We start from the raw sequence: 26608 nt of genomic DNA, 5'->3' as shown, positions 1-26608 counted from the left end.
TGATATCAGATTCAGAACAGTGTGAAGAGAGGAGCTGGTCATCACTAGTTGGTTGTGATGTTCCACAGTCCTCTACATCAGCTTGTGTTTTCATGTGTTCAGTTGAGGTGCTGGCTACAGGCTCTGTATCTCTGTTATCATCATCATATTCACTTCTCACTGCTAGTAATGTCAACGTTGACCCACCAGCCTCTTCTGGTCTTTGAAGTAGCTCCTCCTGTTCCTCTTTAATCTGTGGTGGTTGTGGTTCCTCCTGGACCAGACTGGAGCTCCTCTCCTCTTTACACACAGGAAAGTGCAGGAAGTCTAGGAAAAAGATACAATGACACTTTATGAAAGGTTTGAACTTAAAACGATTTCATGCAGTGTTTCCCCTGCTTTATGAAACGCCAGCGCACACACATCCACTTCAGTGTAAATGATGTGGCGGGGGGGGGGGGGGGGTCTAACCATGATCACTATACACCACATGAAATCATACATGCAAACTCAGATACAGCTACTGTAGGCCTACTATTAATACAGTATAATTCACGGGGGGGGGGGGGGTCTAACCATGATCACTATACACCACATGAAATCATACATGCAAACTCAGATACAGCTACTGTAGGCCTACTATTAATACAGTATAATTCACAACAGTCCTATGAAATAAAAAGTGCAGACCACCGTCATCACCAGCAAGTGATTGAGACAACATAACTCTGACTTGAGCCAATATAAAACAGTATAACAATAAAACACTACCTTATATTTAGTAGCAGCTTAAATATGTGCAGGCATTGTGCAGATTATACAATCACTAATCAATAGCAGCAGTGCTCAAGCAAATGCGCAAGCTGAGTCAATTATATACATATAGGAAGTAGATTAGGAGAAAAAAAGAAGCAGTATAGGATTATTATGAATGGGTGAAGTATGAACATGATTAGCCTACATGCAAAAATGTGCTCACTAAACAATATTAATAACACTGTGACTGAAACAATAATATTGTTACTTCTTTATGACAATCATATGAATACTAGATAGATGCTGGGATATTATACAATTATTGCTATTACTAAGGACGTCCAACATTTTGTCTTGTTTCTCCAACAGTTTCTAGTGTCTCCATCTCTCTGGAAGGTTGCACATGAACTCTGCAGCTGCACTGAGGTGCTCCAACACATAAATCCTCACACTACTTCACACTATTACCATACTTTAGATAATTAAATATTGTTGTAACAAACCAAACAATTTTTTCACTTTGATTAGGGAAACTCCTTACATTCATAACGTTTTGTGATGATGTTGCTAGTTTGTAATTGAACATTGTTGGATAAAGAAGGAAAAAGGAAGAGGGTAGAAGATTTTCTGTTGGGTGCTTATTATGGGGTGAATACAACACATATTTGGTAACATTTCTGAAATGATAAAGCAAACATAGTGGACCTGTAGTAGTGCAACCTTTATTAAACTAAAAAAAAAGTAAAAACATTATCTTAACATATTTTCCTATATATTAAAAGGTTTGAGTTCAGAAGAAAATAGAAATAATAACAATAATAAAGACTCACTCTGTAGAACATAGATAAGTTATCAAACTAACTCACTCCACTGACTCTGGCATCTATCAAATATATATTTAACAATCCAAACACACATGTCAACACACAGTGAAGAGCAGCTACACAAACCAGCCTGTCAGCAACTTAACTGTGCCATTATTGCGTGCATATCAATGAACATAATAATGATTGCATTTCATATTGGTGAATATAATAATGTTTCATATTTAATTTTTAATCCTGATAAATGTGGACAGATACTGATGCTCATATTGTTCTACTAATAACCAACCAGCTGGAGGGAATAATACAAAAAAAGAAAAAAAGAATTGAAATTCAATCATGTTGAATGGAAAATAAGATCCATAGACAAGATAAAACTAATATCTACACACAAGAAACAGATAGTTTATTGTATTCAGTCATGTTGGTATTGTCAGATTATATGATTACTCAGCTTTGGTATCCTTGTCATTCATCCTGGTTAAGACCGAATGATCATAAATGTGTCTGTGTGTGACCAACTTAAACTAAAGGCTTCCCCCCTGTATGAGTCCTCATGTGTCTTTTTAGATTAACCATCTGAGTAAAGCCTTTACCACATACTGTACAAGAAAATGGCTTTTCGCCTGTATGAGTCATCATGTGTAATTTTAGATGGGTTGAGGTAACAAAGCCTTTACCACAAACTGTACAAGAAAAGGGCTTTTCGCCTGTATGAATCTTCATGTGTCTTTTTAGACTATCCGTATAACCAAAGCTTTTACCACAAACTGTACAAGAAAATGGCTTTTCGCCTGTATGAGTCCTCATGTGTTGATTTAGATCACTCTTGTGAGCACAGCCTTTACCACAAATGGTACAAGAAATTGGCTTCTCGCCTGTATGAGTCCTCATGTGTGTTTTTAGATTACTTGCGTTAGCACAGCCTTTACCACAAACTGTACAAGAAAAGGGCTTTTCGCCTGTATGAGTCCTTATGTGCAATTTTAGATGAGCCATCTGAGTAAAGCCTTTACCACAAACGGTACATGCAAAGGGCTTTTCCCCTGTGTGAATCATTGTGTGTGTTTTTAGATTACTTGTGGTAACACAGCCTTTACCACAAACTGTACAAGAAAATGGCTTTTCGCCTGTATGAGTTCTCATGTGTATTTTTAGATCACTCTTGTGAGCACAGCCTTTACCACAAACTGTACAAGAAAATGGCTTTCCCCCTGTATGAGTCCTAATGTGTGTTTTTAGATTACCCGTTTCAGCAAAGCTTTTACCACAAACTGTACAAGAAAAGGGCTTTTCCCCTGTGTGAATCGTTGTGTGTCTCTTCAGATGTCCTTCATGATTAAACATTTTGCCACACTCTGTACAACTAAACCTTCTCTTTCCTGTCTGACCGCTTTTGGAGTGAGTTTGTTTCGATGATTTAAGGTCCTGGGACAGCTTGCGCTGTCCTCCCACATTTGGTGTGTTCTGTGATTTCAGTGTGTTTAAAGCTGACTGATCTCCCCTATTCTCCTCCCACTCATCACTGTCTTCAGTGATATCAGATTCAGAACGGTGTGAAGAGAGGAGCTGGTCATCACTAGTTGGTTGTGATGTTCCACAGTCCTCTACATCAGCTTGTGTTTTCATGTGTTCAGTTGAGGTGCTGGCTACAGGCTCTGTATCTCCGTTATCATCATCATATTCACTTTTCACTGCTAGTAATGTCAACGTTGACCCACCAGCCTCTTCTGGTCTTTGAAGTAGCTCCTCCTGTTCCTCTTTAATCTGTGGAGGTTGTGGTTCCTCCTGGACCAGACTGGAGCTCCTCTCCTCTTTACACACAGGAAAGTGCAGGAAGTCTAGGAAAAAGATACAATGACACTTTATGAAAGGTTTGGACTTCACACGATTTCATGCAGTGTTTCCCCTGCTTTATGAAAATCCAGTGCACCCACATCCACTTCAGTGTAAATGATTTGGCCGTGTGTGTGTGTGTGTGTGTGTGTGTGTGTGTGTGTGTGTGTGTGTGTGTGTGTGTGTGTGTGTGTGTGTGTGTTGGGGGGGGCACGACTTCAGTGGCGGTCCTAGTCTATATGGCACCCTAGGTGAACCAGCACTGTTTTACAACAACACAAACAGGTGCTCTGGAAACTAAGTCCAGGAGTTATATTTTAATAGCAGTTTAACAATTTTGCTGCCATTTTAAACATAGCTGTAGTAAGAAGCTGCCAAATTGTCCTTACCTTTTAAAGTGGGCACGTGCACGTATAGTGCATGATCTGTGCGCGACTCATGTAGTAGACCGGTAGACAAGATGACAGCTTTCGGATAAAAAAAATCCATTGGAATAGACAAATCCGTTGCCAGGCTGTTACCCCTGCTGTATCCGCCGGTGTTACATAAGAAAACATTGGAAACGGCCAGTTGTGCGCTATGGTAACACGTGGACACGTTCGCACAGATAGCAGACGATATGTGCACGGATCATATGCCAGGCAGGCACAAGAATCAAACAGCTATCAAATAAAATAAAAAAACGCGTGAAAAAAGACGATGAAATGACCGTGCTGTTCCTTCCTCTGTTTACAATGTAAACAGATGGGACGGAAGCTACGATTGGGCCTTGGACAGGATACGGAAACCTAGATCCTGTCAGAACCGGAAATACGGCAGGATACAGTTAGGAGGCGGTCCTAAGACTCCGAAACGGCTATATACAGCGATCATACTTTTAATTGTTTCATAATGATTAAAGCTAATTAAATTTCCGGGAACGACGGGCATCGCAGCGTGGTACAGCGGGAAATCAACGGTTTCGACGGGGATCGCGGGAAATGAGTTACATATGTGCAGGTATTGTGCTGAATACACAATCACTAATCAATAGCAGCAGTGCTCAAGCAAATGCGCAAGAGGAGTCAAGCATATATACATAGGAAGTAGAATAGGAGAAAAATAGAAGCAGTATAGGACTATTATGAATGGGTGAAGTATGAATGTGATTAGCCTAGATGCAAAAATGAGTCTGCATGCAATCATAACTTTGGCTACATAAAGATAGAGATATTGAAACTTACTGAGATCCAGGTGGTCTTCAGGTTCCTGTTTAAGGTGGTCTTCAGGTTCCTGTTCAATAGAAACAGTCCTGGCTGGAGAATTGATCTTCACCTGCAGACTGGACTCCACACACTGGTCTGGAATGAAGGAATACAATAAATGCTTTAATAAGGAATTGGTGACACGCACAAGGACTTTAATAATAAGGACTTTGATGTAGTGTTCATTCTATGAGTCATTTCTTTATTTAGTGTCAGTCTAAGGGTGGCCTCACACTAGCAGATATTGGGGCATTTAACAACGTTCCCGAGTATTGGTCTGACTGTGTCTAGATAGGAGGTGATTCTTGGGCATACATGTCATCTAGTGTGAGGGTATGCTGATATGTAGCCAGAAAATGGTGAACGGGATTTGGGGCCAAGAGACTAGTTACCGGCGACTGATCTTCCCTAGTCTACTCTCACGCATCACTGTCTTCAGTGGCCGATTCAGAACAGTGTGAAGAGAGGAGCTGGTCATCACTAGTTGGTTGTGATGTTCCACAGTCCTCTACATCAGGTTGTGTTTTCATGTGTTCAGTTGAGGTGCTGGCTACAGGCTCTGTATCTGTTTTCATCATCAACTTCACTTTTAACTGCTAGTAATGTCAACGTTGACCCACCAGCCTCTTCTGGTCTTTGAAGCAGCTCCTCCTGTTCCTCTTTAATCTGTGGAGGGTCTGGTTCCTCCTGGACCAGACTGGAGCTCCTCTCCTCTTCACACACAGGAACGTACAGGAAGTCTAGGAAAAATATACAAACTAAGTTCAATTTGATGATGCACTGACTGCGCTCTACTGAAGCAATAAGCCGAAAGAGGCATGTGGTTACCTGTTATTTATTATGGCTGATAGACGTGGTGAGCAACCTTCTCAGCCGTTATAAAATACAGTTAACCACATGCCTAGCATGGTTTATTGCTTTTCTAAAACGGTTACATGAAACATGCAACGCAAGAAAAAGGTACACTTCCCTGCCACCAGGAAGAGACATTTCCATGTTTACCAGCCACAAAAGCCAGTGTGTTAGTTATGCAAAAAAATAGGGAAACAACACCTAAGTGTTAGATCAATCTCATGTTAAGAACCATATTCGATCCAAACACATATTTTCATCCAGATTTAGCTGCTCACATCAAAACCACTATCATAGCATAAGCCAAACAGCCGAGTGGTGCCTGGAGAATAGGGGGCACTTGTTGCCTTTACAAGCTCCGCCCGGAGCCATTCAGTCACCGTCCTATGCATGTGGGCGGTGCTTAGAAGCAACCGCATGGCCGGGATTTGTAGAAAAAATCAAGTGCTCCCTTCCCTATTTAAGCTGCACAACACTGTGGAATAAGCTGCACAACACTGTGGAAAGGAATAGCACAGCTGGGTTTGATGTAAACTGAATGAAGGTTTGGATTATCATGTGATTCAGATTTAGACACTGGTATGATCAGAAACCAGCCAATCAGAATCAAAAGTATTGGGACTAACCGTTTTACATAGAAGATGCAAGAAAAGGTGAAGGAGGGGTGAATGATAGGTGGTCCTTATTATGTTGAAAGTAATGATAGGTGGTGCTTATTATGTTGAAAGTAATGATAGGTGGTCCTTATTATGTTGAAAGTAATGATAGGTGGTCCTTATTATGTTGAAAGTAATGATAGGTGGTCCTTATTATGTTGAAAGTAATGGCTTGTAAATGTTAGAACAGTGAGACTTCTGCCTTAGTGAAGTCATTTATTGTTTTGTACAAACAAACCATTGCCTGATTAACGTTATACTATGTAACTTTTTTTTATAAAACATATCTTAAAATTGTCCTATTAAATCGCTAAAATTTTAGAACCCCGTTAATTTCAGCCCCAAAAGCCTTTCCTTTATATGTTTTCTACTTAGCCTTGACAGGGGTGGGATTTCCCGGCAAAATGACATCATCTGCATCATCCGTGTAGGTTGTGTATACGTTGGCCAATCACTTTGCGGATCATACACACATGATACACTACCGGACAATCACAGCGCAGATCATACACTACCGGGCGCTTCAGGAAGTACACTGTAGTGTTTACACTGGTCTAGGAGTCTAGCATGTAACTCCCCAACCGCTGCTCGTAGAGGGACACGAGAGACCTCGATGGATGCGTCTCGGCGAGGCGGACGCGGTGGTCTGAAGGCCCGGTCCGCGGCGAAAAACGGCCGAAAAAAGCAGACGCGACCGCGGTTTGCACTACCGCTACTGACCACTAGTTGAGCAACTTACACAGTATAGCTTTAATGGTACTTTTAGATTGATGCATTGATGTGGTCACATAAAGTTAATGATTTCAATAACAGATTCATGTCGGTCCAATTTTACACCCTCTGTACCACTACCAGCCCACTTTCACAAATAAAACACATAAAGAGAGAGATATTGAAACTTACTGAGATCCAGGTGGTCTTCAGGTCCCTGTTTAAGGTGGTCTTCAGGTTCCTGTTTAATAGAAACAGTCCTGGCTGGAGAACTGATTTTCACCTGCAGACTGGACTCCACACCCTGGTCTGGAATGAAGGAATACAATAAATGCTTTAATAAGGAATTGGTGGCACGCATGAGGACTTTACCAATAAGGACTTTGATGTAGTGTTAATTTTAAGAGCCTTTTTTTATTTAGTGTCAGTCTAAGGGTGGCCTGACTATAGTCAGTAAAAAAAATTAAAGAAAGAACAAAATACAGTAAGTCAATACAAACAGTAAGTATATACAAAGAAGGGGCAGGGGAGGGTAGGGGTGGGCTGGGCTAGGTTTGTTTGAAGGGGCAGGGGAGGGTAGGGCTGGGCTAGGTTTGTTATTACCAGTTGCGAACGGCTGCTGCCTGTAAGTGATTTTCTAGGGCAATTTTAAAAGGATGCTAGTGATCCACACTGCTTTAAGACCTTCGGTAAGGCATTCCACATTCTTGTGGTATAGCAGAAGAACGAGTTTGACTCTTTCTTTGAGTTGACTCTGGGTTGAACGTGATCTGTGGCGCTGCCTCTGGTGTTGTAATTGTGGACATCCTTAACGTTTTGAGTGCCTATCCCGAATTAGTTCGGGATATATTATCGCATCCCAGAGTGCCTATCCCGAACTAGTTCGGGATATTAAAAAAAAAAAAAAAATTGAAAAAAAAATTTTTGATTTTTTTTTTTGGACCCCATCAAATCTAGTGAACATGATTTCAATCGCGATTTTGCATGTTCCACCCCCATACAACCCCATCTAACATACAGGGCAGCCATGTTTGTTTACATAACATGTAAAACATAATGGCGATTATCTCAAGAATGCCTGAACGGATTTCCAATCGTATTTTTTTGTTTGAAAGCTGTGAACAAACTGCACAAATCCACTCCAATGCAATCCAGGATTGCATTGGATTTTTTAGAGCTCATTCTTCTGTTTTTTTCCCATGCATGAGGTGTGCAAGGTTTAATCATGGCTAAATTGACGAAAATAAGGCTTCTAAAATGCTTGGTAGCCAATAGCTAACTTCAAGCTAACTTCATCCTCTTCCTGTACATGCACAAAGGAAAGTGTTCAGGCAAGTCATGGCTGCAGGGCTTCTGCATATACCAGCATATCTCTATGGGATTTTCTATGGCCACTGGGCGCCCTCTAGTGGTGAAAGGGTGGCACTAAATGAGTTAAAGTATTTTGCCAGGTACATGGGTATCTTAGTGGTGTAGTGTATCTTGTACACCAGGCCCATTGCAAGTTGCTGTACTCTGTAATCTACTCTGAGCCACCCCACTCTTAACTGGTGAGTAGCAGTGAGGTGAGTCTGATAGGGAAGGTTAAGCAGGACCCTAATTAGTTTATTATGGGCTGTTTGGAGTTTAGTTTTTAGGGCTTGTGGGGCGCCACGATACCATACGTGGACTCTGTAGTCAAAGAGGGGCTGGATTATTCCACCAGCTATAGTCTTCAGTGTGTTGAAATTGACCATCGGGGCGATCCTCTGTAGGAAACGAGTTTGTTGGTGGATTTTATTTATTACTTTAGAAGTCATCTTTTCACTGGAAAGATTAGCTTCAAGGATACATCCTAAGTAGGAGATTTTGTTTTTTAAATCGGAGATATGTAAAAGTGACATTTACTTTTTTTTATTAAATGTAAGAAAAATCTAATTTGGGCATAACTGCGAGGAACCTCATCTCAAAGCTATGAAGCGGAGGGAGAGTTTCTAAAAGGATCAATGACAAATAAGATATATTTTATTGCACCACAACCACTTACATAATGATGTTGATGTGTGTAACAGACATACCATGCAGTGTGTAATTTGATGTTGTGTGTGTAACAGACATACCATGCAGTGTGTAATTTGATGTGTGTGTAACAGACATACCATACAGTGTGTAGTTTGGTGTTGTGTGTGTAACATACATACCATGCAGTGTGTAGTTTGGTGTTGTGTGTGTGTAACAGACATACCATGCAGTGTGTAGTTTGGTGTTGTGTGTGCAGAGCTGCCAACCCTCACGCAATGAGCGTGAGACTCACGCAAATGACCCTCTTCTCACGCACTCACGCCACACATCGTATTTCTCACGCCGTCATATCACCAGCCGTCACAAAGTGGAAAACTGCGTCAACTCAAGTGTCACTGACTGAGACATCCACTTCGGCCGCGATTTGAGCAACAAAAAAGGGCTTAAAATACTGTATCTGATTCTGAAGTAATGATTAGATGCGTCGCTGTGTGTGCGTGAGCGTCTGGTGTGAGGAACGCTGCGTGCACGTTCCCTGCGCACGTCATTCTCTACAGTAAGATCGACAGGCGACAGGAGGATCTAGGCTACAACATTAATTCAACACGTCCAAAATGCCCATTGCTTACTAGCAGGCAGTTAAAATGAGGGACTTTTGGATGGATGCGTGTGCAAAAAGAACAGATCTTCAAGCACAAGACGTGTTACTTGCAGCTTAATGTAAACATTTATCCATAATTTTCTCATAGTAAAGCCAGATAAAAAGTATCAAACTCCCTGTAAAATGCAACAGAATACAGGAAATAACTAGCCGCAAATTGCAACACTAGATTTTTTTTATAATCGGATGAATCTAGGGTTGCAATACCTCCCATAGGCAGCCAATGCATCAAAACGTTATTTTGCTATCTGATTGTATTAAACGACTTCAAACTCACCAATATTGCGGCTCTATGGAAAGCTTGGAATTTACTCTTTCTATCTGCAAAGTGTTTGTTTCAGAAAAATCCACATAGTAGACATGTTATGATTTACTTTCTATCCAAGAAATTTGGTTCAGGTGATAATTTTTTCTAAGTCCTGCAGTTTGGAAGCGCTCGTGGAAAATCCCTCAACGGTCCTGTGACCACCTGGTTCTAAATGTCACATAATGCAGGAGGCAGCGGGACATGGCGTTATAGAAGACAAGCGCTTCCGAAGTTCAACACTTAGAAAATAAACCATGTCTGCTCGGATTTCTTGACAGAAAATAAATCATAACAATTATACGGTGGATTTTTCAGAAACAAACACTTTGCAGATAGCAAGAGTAAATTCCAAGCTTTCCCTAGAGCCGCAATATTGGTGAGTTTGACGTCGTTTAATACAATCAGATAGCAAAATAACGTTTTGATGCATTGGCTGCCTATGGGAGGTATTGCAACCCTAGATTCATCCGATTATAAAAAAATCTAGTGTTGCAATTTGCGGCTAGGAAATAACATCTACTCTTAATTTTTTTTCTGGGGGAGGACCCCCAGACCCCCCACCAAAATGATCCACAGTAGGCTATTCTACGTTTCTGCCTCAAAATTAGCCTACATATTCATTATTGAGGGTTAGATTTGGAGAATTAAATAACACCCACCCAGTGCAAAATACTGTACCTGTTGGCAGCCCTGTGTGTGTGTAACAGACATACCTGCAGTGTGTAGATCGATGTCCATATCAAAGTCAATGTCCAGCAGTTTGTTTTGTTTCTCCAGCAGAGTTTCTAGTGTCTCTATCTCTCTCTGTAAGAGGTTGCACATGAACTCTGCAGCCGAACTAAGGCGCTCCAACACAAACACTCTGACATTAAGCTTCACACAACAAACATCAGCACCACGCAGCTGTTTGTCCAAAACACACAATATCTCCTCTCCCACCGACGTCATGTGTTCATTTATCTTCAGCCGTACAGACTCCATTTGACACGTTTTTACCTCCTTTATGAGACGCTTTTCACCAAGACCATAGAGTTATTATGAGTTAAAGGGTTAGGGTTAGGGTTATAACCAGTTATAATATCGGTTATTAGCCTATTACGTCTATGGTTTTCACCATGCTAACCAGCTATGCGTTTGTTGCGTTGCTGTTAGGGAGCTATGCACTACTTCCGGGGCAACGTGTCTCACACATGCGCATTACACGATCAAGGAACCGTTGCCATAATGCGTTTCGCCACCTGATGGAGGGGGTGTGTAACTGTCATTGAAAAGAAGAATTAAAGAACAAGAAAGAGAAAGAACGAAAGACAGACAGACAGACAGACAGGCAGACAGACAGACAGACAGACAGCCTAAACATTTAGGCTAAACTAGCCCTTACCCGTTCAAAGATATGAGCTCTGAAATGATGTGCAGTGTATGGGTTATGGGGTGCACTGTGCACACAGTATATGAGGGATGGAAAATAACTTTAACTGGTGCTTGCATGATAATATGTAGGAGCATCAATGTAAGAAATACCCGTTTCGTTTAATGGCTAGTACAGAGATACTGTGTACCGATCTGCATGATTTTTGGACAACATCTGTAACAGGGCCAGACACCCCCCCACCCCCCCGCCTACACACACACACACACACACACACACACACACACACACACACACACACACACACACACACACACACACACACACAGCTGGTTAAACATGTTGCCTCATGCTAGATGCAGAATAGATAAGCCTCATGCTAGATGCAGAATATATAGTAGATACACCATAAAATGCTAATATACAGCATATGAGTTGTGAAATTGACAAACAGGCTTCACAGTTATGTCAGGTGTGTTCATATGGTGATGCGATTTCAGATCAATTGCTCCAGCCACTGAGGAGAAACGCTGTGACAGACAGACAGACAGACAGACATTTGGAAAATTATATGTTTGATGATAATACAGAAAATTTAACCTCGGTAAAACTATGCCTAAACCTAACCCTAACCCTAACCCTAACCTCAGTAAAACTATGCCTAACTCTAACCCTAACCCTAAACCTAACCTCACTGAAACTAAAGCTCTGAGTAGCTAACCTGCCGACGCTGGAGAAAACGAGCGCTCCTTGCCTTAGCTCTCCTAGAATTTAGAAACTACCGGCATGCCCCACATCCGCATTCCTTTCAATGAGGGTTAGTATTTAAATGCTCAGCTGGCAGCACAGACACAAACGCTGGGTGGTGTCGGCTGCAGGGCTTCGTGACCCGAGGTCTTTTATGTGTTTATTTCCCTACACAGGGGTGAGTAAAAGTTGTTTTTATGTTTGTTTGCTGTACAACGTTTACATTTTTGTAATTTAATATTCTGTTATGCCTACCAGGTAGAGTGCAGTCTGACTGCAATGTTCCATGGTGTGCTGTGGTGTTGAGGGGGCGTTGAACACTCCAGTTTGCCCATTCATCCTTAGGGATGAAATGACAGACACTTCAAGGTATAGTAGATGCTTGTGTTCGATTCCTGTTTGATCCTTTGATTTCTTAGTTTTATTTGTTGTAAACTAAAGTGTGTTTTATTCCCATAGATTGTTGAGTCACCACTGCTGTTTTGTTTAGTTAGAGTTTTATTTGTTTTTGAGCCATTTCTTGTGTGTAATATTTGTTTCTTCTTTGTTTCCTCTCAAATGCAACGAGCAACTTACCTACCGCTGCTGGGCACCAGGGGAACATTCAGGCTGGCTTCAGGGGGTCACCATAAGGACACTAATCGCCCACTAGTAAGGCTTTTGTGTGAACGCGATCACCCTTTGCACGGTGTCGCTTTATTTCTTTTGCATGCGCGTGTGTGTGTGATGTGTTTTCTTCTTTAGCTTGGCCTTGGGCATTGAGTTAGTTTTAGTTTGGCACACCCCTATGAAGCAGTCCTGTTTACCCAGCCCCTCAGCCTTAGATACAGCTGCTTTTATTGGTTCTATTGTTGCCTGATATCGAATGATTCATTGATTATATTGCCTGGTACTCAATATTCGTTGATTCTATTGTTGCCTGATATCGAATGTATACCACTGAAGTTTTTATTTGATTGCGATTAAAATATGTTGTCAGAAATTTAAATAAAATCCTCTATGTGTGGAGGAACCTTTTGTCTCAAAGCCTTGTTTCGAGCCTGTTCTTGGGGAGCCTAATTTAATGTGTATTACTATTGAGTTGTCCTCTACTGAATAGAGGTGGCGTTGTCTGGTTAAAATTAAGTAAATGCAAAGCCGCACCAGGTCACACATAGAATACGAACATATTAATTTCATCAACAAATAGAGCGTTGCAGTGGAAGTGGTTTCCTGGTGCCACTTAATATTCCCCATTCATTTTCGTGTGAAAACATATTTTAATATTACATCATTTGATATACTTCATTTAATAACTACCCTTTGTTTAGCGATTTTCAAAATGTTCTTTTCATAGAAACAAAGGTTGTATAGTCATGATTCACTACAATCCTGGATGGCTTGGTTCGAGGCTTAACGTAATTGTTATAATTATTTTTGTAAAAGTCTATGGCAAAAATGAATGGGGAATATTAAGTGGCACCAAGGTAAATAGGAGGTAGGGACATCACGTGACAACGGGGATACGCCATGTCCAGCCATGGAGCTCACCATGGGCGCCAGTATTGCGAGACTATCCACCGTTTCCTGTCTGTGAACCAAATCTCGCGATACTTCGGAGACAGAAATGATTATTTACTGTTATTATTATTATTTAATTGTGCACTATGCACATCGAAAAGCAAGTGATTGTAAAAATACCTTTGATATATTTTCTTTTATATTCCTGAACAGAATATAGCCTATGACAAAGATCTCAGTCGTTCATAAATAGTGTTTCTTCCAGGTTTGTTCATGAGCTGATGTAGCCGGCTCCATCATTCTGGCACCCATGGGAGCGTCATCACGTGTTTCCCTTCCTTATATTTTAACTTCCTTGAGTGGCACCAGGAAACAACTTCCGCTGCGATGCTCTATAGGCTACAAACAGCTGTATTTACAGAGGAGAATAAGGGAAAAAAGGCAGCAGCATCTAGTCTAGTGTATGACCCCTCATTTGAATTCTAAGGTGCCCTCCAGACTAGGCGCGGTTGCCGTCGGGACTGCCGCTAGGATCAGCGGTGTCCGCACCGCGGTGATACAAACACACTTGCTCAGTGAGTAAACGATGCACAATATTTCACAAATATGAACACAATCCATCTTTCACCGCCCGCGTACGCATGCACAAACGAGCACGCTCGCGGCGGATTTCGCGGGACCGCGCCCGCTCGCCTCGTGCCTCAATTTCCTAAGTAGGCCTATCCACAACTTTCCAACATCCCATCGTGCATTGCGCAGAAGGTGTGCGGCAGCAGTGTGTGATCCACAAGCTCACAACGGTTGCATCTGCGACGCGACATGAGCTTGTATGTCTGCTGTTAATTGGAAGTGTCCCACAGATAATGCTAAAGTAAATTCTCGCGGAAACAGGTGGATAGCCTAAGTCAGGCTCTCTCTCTCTCACACACACACACACACACGCGCGCGCGCGCGAGTAGCCTAAACACAAAAAAAGCCTAAAGTCCACAAAATGGACATTTGTCGATGGAGGTGTGGTTATAATATGGATAAAAAAGATCTTCATATATGGGCATAACTGGGATAAGGACTGATAGATACAGAAATATCCATATATGGAAGTATCAGCAAGCCCATGGGCATATGCTAAAGGCAAATATCGATATTTCTACGTGTCATTAGTTCAACTAAGGGTTAAGGTTATGTTTAGACATAGTTTTACTGAGGTTAGGGTTTGGGTTAGGTTTACGCATAGTAGTTTCACCAGGTTAGCATTCATCACCAGCGTCAAACTAATGGGACGTCGAACAAATGCTACGCCGCAATATCGACACGCTCTCTATGCCAAAGACATCAGGGATCTCCATACTCCATATATGGCCATAACAGGGACAAGGACAGAGATAAGCAAGACTGTGAACTCCCAATTTCTCCTGAATGCAGGTTGGTGCCTTGCATGGTTTCCTCTGTGTATGAATGAATGTGTGTGTGAATGGGTGAATGTAATGCACAATCTATGTAAAGTGCCTTGGATAAAGAGACTATACTGTATAAATGCATCATTTTACCATTACATTCCATTTATGGGCATGAAAGGGTCCAGGACTGACAGATGCACATTATATCTCCATATATAGGCATAAAGAGGACAGGGACTGATGGATGCAGATACCTCCATATATGGGCATGAAAGGGACCAGGACATTACCGCGGGAAGTAGACTGATGGATGCAGATACCTCCATATATGGGCATGAAAGGGACCAGGACATTACCGCGGGAAGTAGACTGATGGATGCAGATACCTCCATATATGGGCATGAAAGGGACCAGGACATTACCGCAGGAAGTAGACTGATGGATGCAGATACCTCCATATATGGGCATGAAAGGGACCAGGACATTACCGCGGGATGGTGCTGAAGTACAGGCCTCAACGGGGGAAAATCTAAATAAAATAATTATAAAGAAATGAGGCAGGGTTGGGGAATAAAAGAAAATAGGCCTATTTTAGAAATAAATATTCTTAATCTACACTTGTGACTTTAGTTTTTATTATCATCATTACGAATCAGCGTTTGCTGGCAGCCGACCAGTCCGCAGTTTCCTGTTTACCTTTTACGCGCAGGACGCATGACGCTGTCAGCTGTCAGCAGGTTGTTTTGTTTCTAGGGGTGTAACGAATATAGTAATTGCATCGAAATATTGTTTTTAATTTAAAAAAAATCGAAGTTTATCAAAATGAAAACAGCTAAAATTGAATCGTATTGTTTGATTTTGTATCGTATCGAATCGGTAGAGCAAATAATCGATTGTATCCATACTACCTACTTGTGCATTATATTTAGCATTTTTAAGAAGAAAAAGTAAAGAGAGGGGTTTAATTACTTTTCCTTTCCATATAGCTACATGTCCATGTATTTGCCAGATAATCACTGTGTTTACTTATTAATATCCATAATAATACATGTTTCCCTTAAAAACCTGCACTATCCACACTTTTCACATAGATTCAATTTATTAGCAAAATAGTTAATATATTGATTTTAAATCATTGAATCGAATCGTTTCGTATCGCCATGAATGAACCAATATCGTCCATCATATCGTCAACCATGTATCTTGATATGTATCGAATCGCTATTAATGTATAGTTACATTCCTATTGGTTTCCATCGGCATCATGGCTCAGAAACGTATATCAGATTTCTTTGGTGGGCGTAAATCAAAAAGAGTTGTGCTAGTGTTGATGATGATGAGTCGGTCAATTTGTTGTCATCATCGGAGGATGAGGAGGAAATTGAGCCTGCGTGTGGAGGACGCGGGGGTTCCACGGCCTCTGGGAGATTCTCACCCCAGCAGAAGCACTGTCCAGCCGGGGCCAAGTCCACTGCAGCGAGGGCGAGTACTATGGCCAGTTTAGCTGCAATTGAGAAACCCTTCCAGCCCAAGGACTTAAATTATTTCCCGGGGAGAAGGTTTGAAAAGGAAATGTATAACCGATCATGCATGCCTACTTGGTTTGAAAAATGGCCATGGTTACGTTACGTGAAGGACAGTGACTGTGTTATATGCTTTTCTTGCATTTCTGCAGACTGAAGACTGAAGACTACTACTCAGCTCATAATAACTACATAGAAGTGTTATGTGTACATTTACAGTATATCTTCTTTTCTTTTGTCTGATCTGAAATATTTGAAGCTTCATGAGTTAAAATGCCATTGTTTTGCTCTTATTTTATTTTATCTTTTTTTTCTCAACTCAACTCAACTCAACTTTATTTATATAGCACATTTACATGACAAGTCAACCAAAGTGCTGTACAGGTTAAAACAAAAGCAACATTGCAGTATCATACAAAACAACAAGACAAGCATGCAGTAGGAAAATAAAAATAAAAATAAAATTACAACAAACAGACATTTAGCAGCAATAAGGGAAATCAAGTGTCACTAAAAGCCAGGGAGAAAAAATATGTTTTTAACAGGGATTTAAAAATAGCTATTGATTGGGCGGCTCTGATATGTATGGGCAAATTGTTCCAGAGCCTAGGGGCTGCCGCTGCAAAGGCCCGATCGCCCCTTGTTACTCTGTTCGTGGGTAACTCCGACAACAGCAGCTGGTCGGCCGACCTTAAAGCTCTGGCTGGGGAGTAGTTAGAGATGAGATCAGCGAGTGAAGGGGGTGCCATCCCATTCCTAATTTTAAAAGCATACATTAAAATCTTAAAATCTATTCGGTAGCGGACAGGAAGCCAGTGGAGCGAAGCTAGGACTGGGGTAATATGGTCGCGCTTCTTTTTGCCGGTAAGGAGGCGTGCTGCTGCATTCTGGATCAACTGTAGGCGTCTGAGTTGTGATTGATCTATACCGGCATACAGAGAGTTACAGTAGTCCAATCTCGATGAAATAAATGCATGGATGACCTTCTCAAGGTCATTACGGGATAGGTATGGTTTAATCTTTGCTAATAATCTCAGATGAAAGAAGCTAGTTTTGACGACAGAGCTGACCTGTTTATCTAATTTAAAGGCTGTGTCCAAGATGACCCCAAGGTTTTTTACAGAGGTGCGTATGTAGGGACTAAGGGGTCCTAGGATGGCAGGGGCCGGGATTGAAGAATCTAAACCAAAGGTGATGATTTCGGTTTTACTGTCATTGAGATTGAGAAAATTTGAAGCCATCCAGGATTTGATATCTGCCAGGCAGTTTTGCAGTAGCTGTAGTGGGTTATAGACTGTATTTTTGTGTTGTGACTTAAGAGGCAGGTACATTTGAATATCGTCTGCGAAGCAGTGAAATGATATATTATGCCTAGTTATAATTTCTCCTAGGGGAAGAATATACAGTGAAAATAGAATGGGGCCCAGGATCGAGCCCTGGGGGACCCCACAGGTGAGAGGGGCTATATTGGAAGAAAACTCCCCGAGCTTCACGGAAAAGCTCCTATTGGTTAGGTAGGACTTGAACCATTGTAGGGCGGTACCAGTAATGCCTACTCTGTGTTCGAGGCGAGATAATAAGATATTGTGGTCGACCGTGTCAAACGCGGCCGTCAGATCGAGAAGCACCAGAACAGCTGGGATACCGTCGTCCACGACGGTCGTCTCTATGCTTTGTTGATCATGTATTTTTAAATGAAATAAGGTGGGCATTACAAGCTTTGGCTTCAGCCCGTAACCTTTCGGCCTATTAGGCATCTTGGTGACAAAATGCACCGTATTGTTTTTAAAATTACTAACTAACTAACTAATTGGCGCAAAGCTACAGAATGCTATCCGACGTAGCTGTTCAACAGCAAACAACAGCAAGGAATGTATTGGAGCTGTTGTTCAGATCTATTCGTTTTCTCCGGTGCGAGGCTATTCCATTCAGAGGAGATAGTACTGATCTCTATTCTCCATGCTCGAGCATGGAGAATAGAGATCAGTGTCACTAAAAGCCAGGGAGAAAAAATATGTTTTTAACAGGGATTTAAAAATAGCTATTGATTGGGCGGCTCTGATATGTATGGGCAAATTGTTCCAGAGCCTAGGGGCTGCCGCTGCAAAGGCCCGATCGCCCCTTGTTACTCTGTTCGTGGGTAACTCCGACAACAGCAGCTGGTCGGCCGACCTTAAAGCTCTGGCTGGGGAGTAGTTAGAGATGAGATCAGCGAGTGAAGGGGGTGCCATCCCATTCCTAATTTTAAAAGCATACATTAAAATCTTAAAATCTATTCGGTAGCGGACAGGAAGCCAGTGGAGCGAAGCTAGGACTGGGGTAATATGGTCGCGCTTCTTTTTGCCGGTAAGGAGGCGTGCTGCTGCATTCTGGATCAACTGTAGGCGTCTGAGTTGTGATTGATCTATACCGGCATACAGAGAGTTACAGTAGTCCAATCTCGATGAAATAAATGCATGGATGACCTTCTCAAGGTCATTACGGGATAGGTATGGTTTAATCTTTGCTAATAATCTCAGATGAAAGAAGCTAGTTTTGACGACAGAGCTGACCTGTTTATCTAATTTAAAGGCTGTGTCCAAGATGACCCCAAGGTTTTTTACAGAGGTGCGTATGTAGGGACTAAGGGGTCCTAGGATGGCAGGGGCCGGGATTGAAGAATCTAAACCAAAGGTGATGATTTCGGTTTTACTGTCATTGAGATTGAGAAAATTTGAAGCCATCCAGGATTTGATATCTGCCAGGCAGTTTTGCAGTAGCTGTAGTGGGTTATAGACTGTATTTTTGTGTTGTGACTTAAGAGGCAGGTACATTTGAATATCGTCTGCGAAGCAGTGAAATGATATATTATGCCTAGTTATAATTTCTCCTAGGGGAAGAATATACAGTGAAAATAGAATGGGGCCCAGGATCGAGCCCTGGGGGACCCCACAGGTGAGAGGGGCTATATTGGAAGAAAACTCCCCGAGCTTCACGGAAAAGCTCCTATTGGTTAGGTAGGACTTGAACCATTGTAGGGCGGTACCAGTAATGCCTACTCTGTGTTCGAGGCGAGATAATAAGATATTGTGGTCGACCGTGTCAAACGCGGCCGTCAGATCGAGAAGCACCAGAACAGCTGGGATACCGTCGTCCACGACGGTCGTCTCTATGCTTTGTTGATCATGTATTTTTAAATGAAATAAGGTGGGCATTACAAGCTTTGGCTTCAGCCCGTAACCTTTCGGCCTATTAGGCATCTTGGTGACAAAATGCACCGTATTGTTTTTAAAATTACTAACTAACTAACTAATTGGCGCAAAGCTACAGAATGCTATCCGACGTAGCTGTTCAACAGCAAACAACAGCAAGGAATGTATTGGAGCTGTTGTTCAGATCTATTCGTTTTCTCCGGTGCGAGGCTATTCCATTCAGAGGAGATAGTACTGATCTCTATTCTCCATGCTCGAGCCCACAATAAGCCAAGTGCACTTATTTCAGGCAGCAGCATATGTGAATACAGCAACGGACATACGGACGGTAGGAGGAACCACACACATGCATGCACACGCACACACACACAAAGAATTTACCTACATCATCCCACAAGGGATATTCAGTTTTCAGCTTAATCCAGCTGAACCCAGTGCTGCCCACAAGGAGCGCGAGGGGGGAGGGGAGCAGTGATAGCTGGAGCCAGGAATCGTACCTGCAACCTCGGGGACCATGGACACTAACCACTCAGCTATCACTGCTATCAAGGGGTGTGCGCGGATATTCGGTTAATCTCTCTCTGGCTTTGAGAGAGAGACTCTCTAGCCTCAATTCATTAAGGTGCTAAACCTGGTTACACAGCTGTTTGTGGTGCTGGGGGGTTGTGTTGACACATTATGGAGCTAACTAACATATCTAAGTCTGACATCACAGACGCCATATTTGGGCATGGCTGACTGACTCATAGTGACATCACCGTGATGACTCTAGCATGCGGCCAACCATATAAATAGCATGGATAATACGAGTCAGTCAAAGCTGATCTCTCCACATAGTTTCCCCCTCTCTTATAGCGGTTGGCAAGGAGTCCAGAAGATCTTTGCTGTATAGCCAGGAAGACTCAGGGTATTCTATTTTGATCCAAGCTGGTGCTACAGTGTGAAGGAGGATGCTGCGCTGCGTGGACTGTTTGAAAGGAGCACCGAGGAGGTCCAGCCATGCAGCCGTGGTGGTCGGGGACAATGTGTTCTCCTTTGGAGGACTTATGCAACAGGGTCCCATCGACGTGCATGTCTTCAACACGGTCTCTTTGCAATGGAAAGAAATCGAAGCGACTGGCCTTGATCCCTTCATGCGCCTCTATCACACAGCTGTGCTTATGGACAAATACATATACATATGGAGAGGATTCACAGGTGGCCTTACCTTCAATGATGACACACTTTATGCATTTCATGTTGATTGACACGAATGGACCATGCCTGACTGTTCTGGGGACGCTCCGAAGGCGCTGCGGGGCCATTCAGCTTGTGCCTTGAAGAATGTCATGTACATCTATGGAGTGCAACTAAAATTTATAGATGAATATGGCAACCTTACCTCTGCAATCTACAGGTTGGACACCCCGGGAAAGACCTGGTCTGTAATTATTAACACCAGCGGCACTATGCCACCTTTGTCAGAACACCACTCTGCCACCATCATCGGGACAAAGATGTTTGTATTTGGTGGATGTCCGAGCGAAGGAATAAGCGACGAGTTGTACAATGACATCAGAGTGTTTGACACAGAAACAAACTGCTGGCTGAAAAAGACCCCTGCCCGACGGCGGAAGAAAAAGACCCCTGCAAAACCTCTTCCACAAGGATGCTACGATCATTCAGCCTTTGCCTACAATGGAGAACTGTACATATTTGGTGGCAGGGCCTGGATAGAGGGAGTGGCCTTCAGTGATTGGTGGAAATTCAATCCAGAGACGTCCTCATGGAAGAAGCTGGAGCCCACGGGGAAAAGCATGACTGGGAGATCTCGGATGTGCTGTTGCATGCTGGGAGATAACCGGATTCTACTGTTTGGAGGAGAGGAAGATTTCAAGGAAGGTGGATACAGAGATGGGGATGTGCATCTTAGTTTTAGGTCCTGAAGGCGTTATGTGAGCTAGCAGTTATACAGCATTGTCTGAAGCCGGTTTTGCAAAAGATTCATCCGCGTTATATACTGTATATGTCTGTGACCTAACTCCAAACAAACTCGCTCTGAGATAATTTGCATCCCTTGTGCCAGAGACAAGATATCTGGACAATTTGCCCTACACCAACACCGCCAAAGACCAAATACGAGATTCAATCCCAGATCCCAGAATACAACCGGAGATGACGTCATCTAAACAAATCCATCCCAGCCACTGCAACGTACTTTGGAGCGCTGCTAACACTAATTCCATCTGGCTTTCTCTGTATGTATGTGTAGCTCCTGCCAATAAACCGACCCGCAACCGCCCTGCCAATCGAGCTCAGCTGTATTGGCACAGTGGTTTGCGTGTCAGACTGGCGAGTGGGAGAGTGGTGTTCAATTCCCGCTCCTGCGCATCACTACAATCTGGCGTAGTCGGCAGGACGAGGAGCGTGATATCATTGCATGAGGGACGTCGTGTGCGGTGTGAAACGGCACTATAATGTATAGTTTATTAAAATAATTTGAGTCGAGCGGGCATCCGCCTGACTTTGCATGACAGTTTTCACGGACCAATCAGAGTCCACTAGCGACCCTGAAGGGACGGGGCTAAATGTTAAAATGTACCCTAACATCTTTCAAAGTGAAATATCCCTTTAACATGGAGTCCAGGTGGTTGGCTTAGGTGTGATTGCAGATTGGCTTGCTCATCTAACAAACATTATAAAGGTGCACACACCCACCCACACACACACACACACACACACACACACACACACACACACACACACCTCTTTTGGGAGTCGCCTAGACTCTGAGCTATTGAGCAGTATAAGACATATTTAGCAAGTAAGTTAGAGGGAGTTGACAGAGCCGGGGGATGCGATGTTGTTTAGTCGACTGAATTAATTGAGCAAGAATGTTTATTATAGACCACATTCACACCGCAGCCATCTTGGATCACATGACTTCCTGGGGTAGCAGCCTGCATTACACACCATTGTGAACAATGGAGTGATGGTGCCAAAATATGGGTTCTATTCAACCAATTTCTTTTTACCAAACTGACAAATAGGCAGATGACAACATCAACATCCCCAAAAAGATTAAATAGAAGGGTATATCCACAATATTCATGGTAGTTAGGTTGCAGTGTTACTCTGTACAAAGACTTGCTACAGTGTGCAGACTAGTGCTTGCTCTGCCATCATATAGTTAATAGTACTGTATCGTGATCTTTGCATATTAATCAGAAACAATCTAACAACAAATAGTTAATATGCTAGTGGAGCAAGCACTGCACAGATAGCAAGTATTTGTACACAGTAAGGTTGCAACCTAACTACCATGAATATTGTGGATATACCATTCTATTTAATCCTTTTGGGGATGTTGATGTTGTCATCTGCCCATTTGTCAATTTGGTAAAAAGAAATTGGTTGAATAGAACTCATATTTTAGGACCATCGCTCCATTGTTCACGATGGTTTGTAATGCAGGCTGCTACCCCAGAAAGTCATGTGATCCAAAATGGCCGCGGTGTGAATATGGTCTATTGTAGTTTTGTAGCGGGTTTTACGGGCTGATAACCATGAGTGCTTTACGTCGCACACTTTTACCCCTGGTGAGAAGCGCGCTGTGCAGCAGAACGTGGAGTTTTTCTTCACGTGTGTTGTCCTGTGCCTCCCACAGCGCGCAGGGGACAGTGGACAGGAGGACAAGTGTCCTGCAGGGGACAGTGGACAGGTTCGGTGGAGTGACGGTCAAGCTAGATGACAGCAGCTTCCCGTCGGAAATCGGTGAAAAGGCGTTCAGTGAATTACTGCGAGGCTCTTTGGACCAGTGGAAGGCAGAGGGGAAGGTGGCAGTGTGGCTTCACGTGCCCATCTCACTGAGTCGCTGTGCCGGTGCCGCCGCCAGCCACGGTTTCACCTTCCACCACGCCAAACAGGACAGAGCCATCCTGGCTCTCTGGCTGGGGGAAGGGGAGAGCAGGTTACCAGGATTTGCAACACACCAAGTCGGAGTGGCAGGTGCAGTTGTTGATGAGTCCAATGGAAAGGTTCTCGTCGTTCAAGACAAAAATAAGACAAAGAATGCATGGAAGTTCCCTGGCGGTCTGTCTGTCCCTGGAGAAAATATAGGAGCCACCGCAGTGCGAGAGGTCTTTGAGGAAACCGGCATCCGATCCCAGTTCAGGTCCCTCCTCAGCATCCGCCAGCAGCACAACCACCCGGGAGCCTTCGGCATGTCAGACATGTACATCATCTGTCGCCTCAGCCCGCTCACCTATGACATCAACTTCTGCACCCAGGAGTGCTTGCGCTGCGAGTGGCTGGACCTCGCCGAGCTCGCCAAGACCAACGAAACAACGCCCATTACCACCCGCATAGCCAGGCTACTGCTTCACGGCCTGAACCGCGGCTTTGACGCAATCGACCTCCGCATGGAGGAGCTTCCGGCCGTCTACTCGGGGATGTTTTACCAGTTGTACCAGCGGGAGCTGCCCCCGGCACTGAAACCCTGACGAGACCTCGAAAAGCTGCTGGACCGGACAAAACTTGATTTGTTTCATATAGTTCCAACATTTACTTGATTTAACTGGACACTATTTTTAAACAAAGCAACTTAATCTGCCTCGTAAGACTAATGATGCAGCATAGTGTAGCTATAGCTAGCATTTCTACCTTAAGTGTATTTATGACAAATGATTTCACATTGTGGTTTCATTGGTGGAAATTCAATCCAGAGGCGTCCTCGTGGAAGAAGCTGGAGCCCACGGGGAAAAGCATGACTGGGAGATCTGGGATGTGCTGTTGCATGCTGGGAGATAACCGGATGCTACTGTTTGGAGGAGAGGAAGATTTAGAGGAAGGTGGACACAGAGATGAGAATGTTAGGCCTATACTAGATGAGATGTGTATCTTAGTTCTAGGTCCTGAAGGCGTTATGTGAGCTAGCAGTTATACAGCATTGTCTGAAGCCGGTTTTACAAAAGATTCATCCGCTTTATGTACTTTATATGTCTGTGACCTAACTCCAAACAAACTCGCTCTGGGATAATTTGCATCCCTTGTGCCAGAGACAAGATATCTGGACAATTTGCCCTACACCAACACCGCCAAAGACCAAAGACGAGATTCAATCCCAGATCCCAGAATACAACCGGAGATGACGTCATCTAAACAAATCCATCCCAGCCACTGCAACTTACTTTGGAGCGCTGCTAACACTAATACCATCTGCCTTTCTCTGTATGTATGTGTAGCTCCTGCCAATAAACCGACCCGCAACCGCCCTGCCAATCGAGCTCAGCTGTATTGGCACAGTGGTTTGCGTGTCAGACTGGCGAGTGGGAGAGTGGTGTTCGATTCCCACTCCTGCGCATCACTACAATCTGGCGTAGTCGGCAGGACGAGGAGCGTGACATCCTTGCATGAGGGACGTCGTGTGCAGCGTGAAACGGCACTATAATGTATAGATTATTAAAATAATTTGAGTCGAGCGGGCATCCGCCTGACTCCGCCATGACAGTTTTCACGGACCAATCAGAGTCCACTAGCGACTGATGTAGGCAGAAGAGCTCTGAAGGGAGGGGGCTAAATGTTAAAATGTACCCTAACATATTTCAAAGTGAAATATCCCTTTAACATGGAGTCCAGGTGGTTGGCTTAGGTGTGATTGCAGATTGGCTTGCTCATCTAACAAACATTATAAAGGTGTGCACACACACACACACACACACACGCACGCACGCACGTCGCACGCACACGCACACGCACACACACACACACACACACACACACACACACACACACACACACACTCTTTTGGGAGTAGCCTAGACTCTGAGCTATTGAGCAGTATAAGACATATTTAGCAAGTAAGTTATAAAGTAGGCCTAAGCCAAAAACTTAAGTATGTGGACCCAAAATTGTACAAATCCATTATGGATTTTAAATTGCATGGCACATAGCCTGAGCCAGAAGGTCAGCCTTCTTTAACTCACCAGGCCAGGGGCAACATAAGGAGAAGAGACCATCATTATGTGCTAATCGGTATGTATTCTTTCAAACTATCAATCTCCATAAGATAATTGTTTTATAAGGTCTGAAATGTAATATTGCCATCACATACATTTTCAAATGTATTTGTACCAGATGGTTTACTGCACTACAAATGCACCAGAAGCCGCTCAAAGGAGCCTCATTTGGCCAAGGTAAATGTGTTGCATGCTTACTTCTAGTGCTCAAACACTTGAATTTCCCAATGGGGCTCAAAAGAGGACTGTCTGTATCTCATACATGGGCAACGGGCGGCCCAGTGGCCACCTTAACTTAAAGGAGTAGTTCACCCCCAAAATGACTTTTTTTCTATTGATTACTAATGCCATGGAGAGTAGAGTTCAATAACATTTTTTGGTTTTTGTCACATTCCTAAGACAAAAATTTGATTTGAGTAAATTTACCCCCATTGATTCCGGATGGTGACCCGTTTCGAAACGGGTCACCATCCGAAATGAATGGGGGTAAATTTATTGTTATCACATTTTTGTCTTAGGAATGCGACAAAAAACTAAAAATATTATTGAGCTCTACTCTCCATGGCATGAGTAATCAATAGAAAAAAAGTCATTTTGGGGGTGAACTACTCCTTTAATGCATCCTACAGGTTAATATCGGAATACTGATATATTATTGATTACTTCAGTCTATATTAGTAGCCTTAGTAGTCTTTTTTTTATGTGCAATGTATTCATATTTAAGTTCATATAGTTAAAGGGATACTTCACTTAAAAAAGAAAACCCTTTGGTAATTTTATCCTCAGGCTTTTATGAACACCCTGGACAGTTTTTAAGTTGAAGACAACAAAATAATGAAGAAAACATATGTGTGCTCGCTTTCAACGAGCCCAAAATAAATTAAAAAATAAGCTAAAAATAATTCTGGATTCCAATTAAAAATAGCAAAAATAGCAGATCTACAAGCTCAAAACGGGTTGCTCTGCGACACATTTTGAGCTGGTAGATCAGCTATGTTTGCCTGTATATGCATTGTGGCCCTCTGGAGTGAGTGTGAAAATAGTGTGGCCCTCTCTGT

The 26608-nt window shown here is 42.9% G+C and overlaps 1 protein-coding gene across 1 annotated transcript; it reads left to right on the top strand.

The window, feature by feature from the left end:
- Window positions 1-16209: 16209 nt before the first annotated feature.
- On the top strand, window positions 16210-24035 carry LOC308292819 (nucleoside diphosphate-linked moiety X motif 6-like; the record flags this gene model as incomplete). Its single annotated transcript, XM_080735241.1, has 2 exons — window positions 16210-16322; window positions 23201-24035. 2 exons carry the CDS (start codon window positions 16210-16212, stop codon window positions 24033-24035), a joined length of 948 nt encoding a protein of 315 aa, XP_080591367.1.
- Between the last annotated feature and the right edge of the window lie 2573 nt (window positions 24036-26608).

The sequence above is a fragment of the Nannobrachium achirus genome (assembly GCF_963921795.1).
Source record: "Nannobrachium achirus genome assembly, chromosome: 10".
In the NCBI taxonomy this organism is placed as follows: domain Eukaryota; kingdom Metazoa; phylum Chordata; class Actinopteri; order Myctophiformes; family Myctophidae; genus Nannobrachium; species Nannobrachium achirus.
This window is presented reverse-complemented; position numbering and strand designations above follow the sequence as displayed.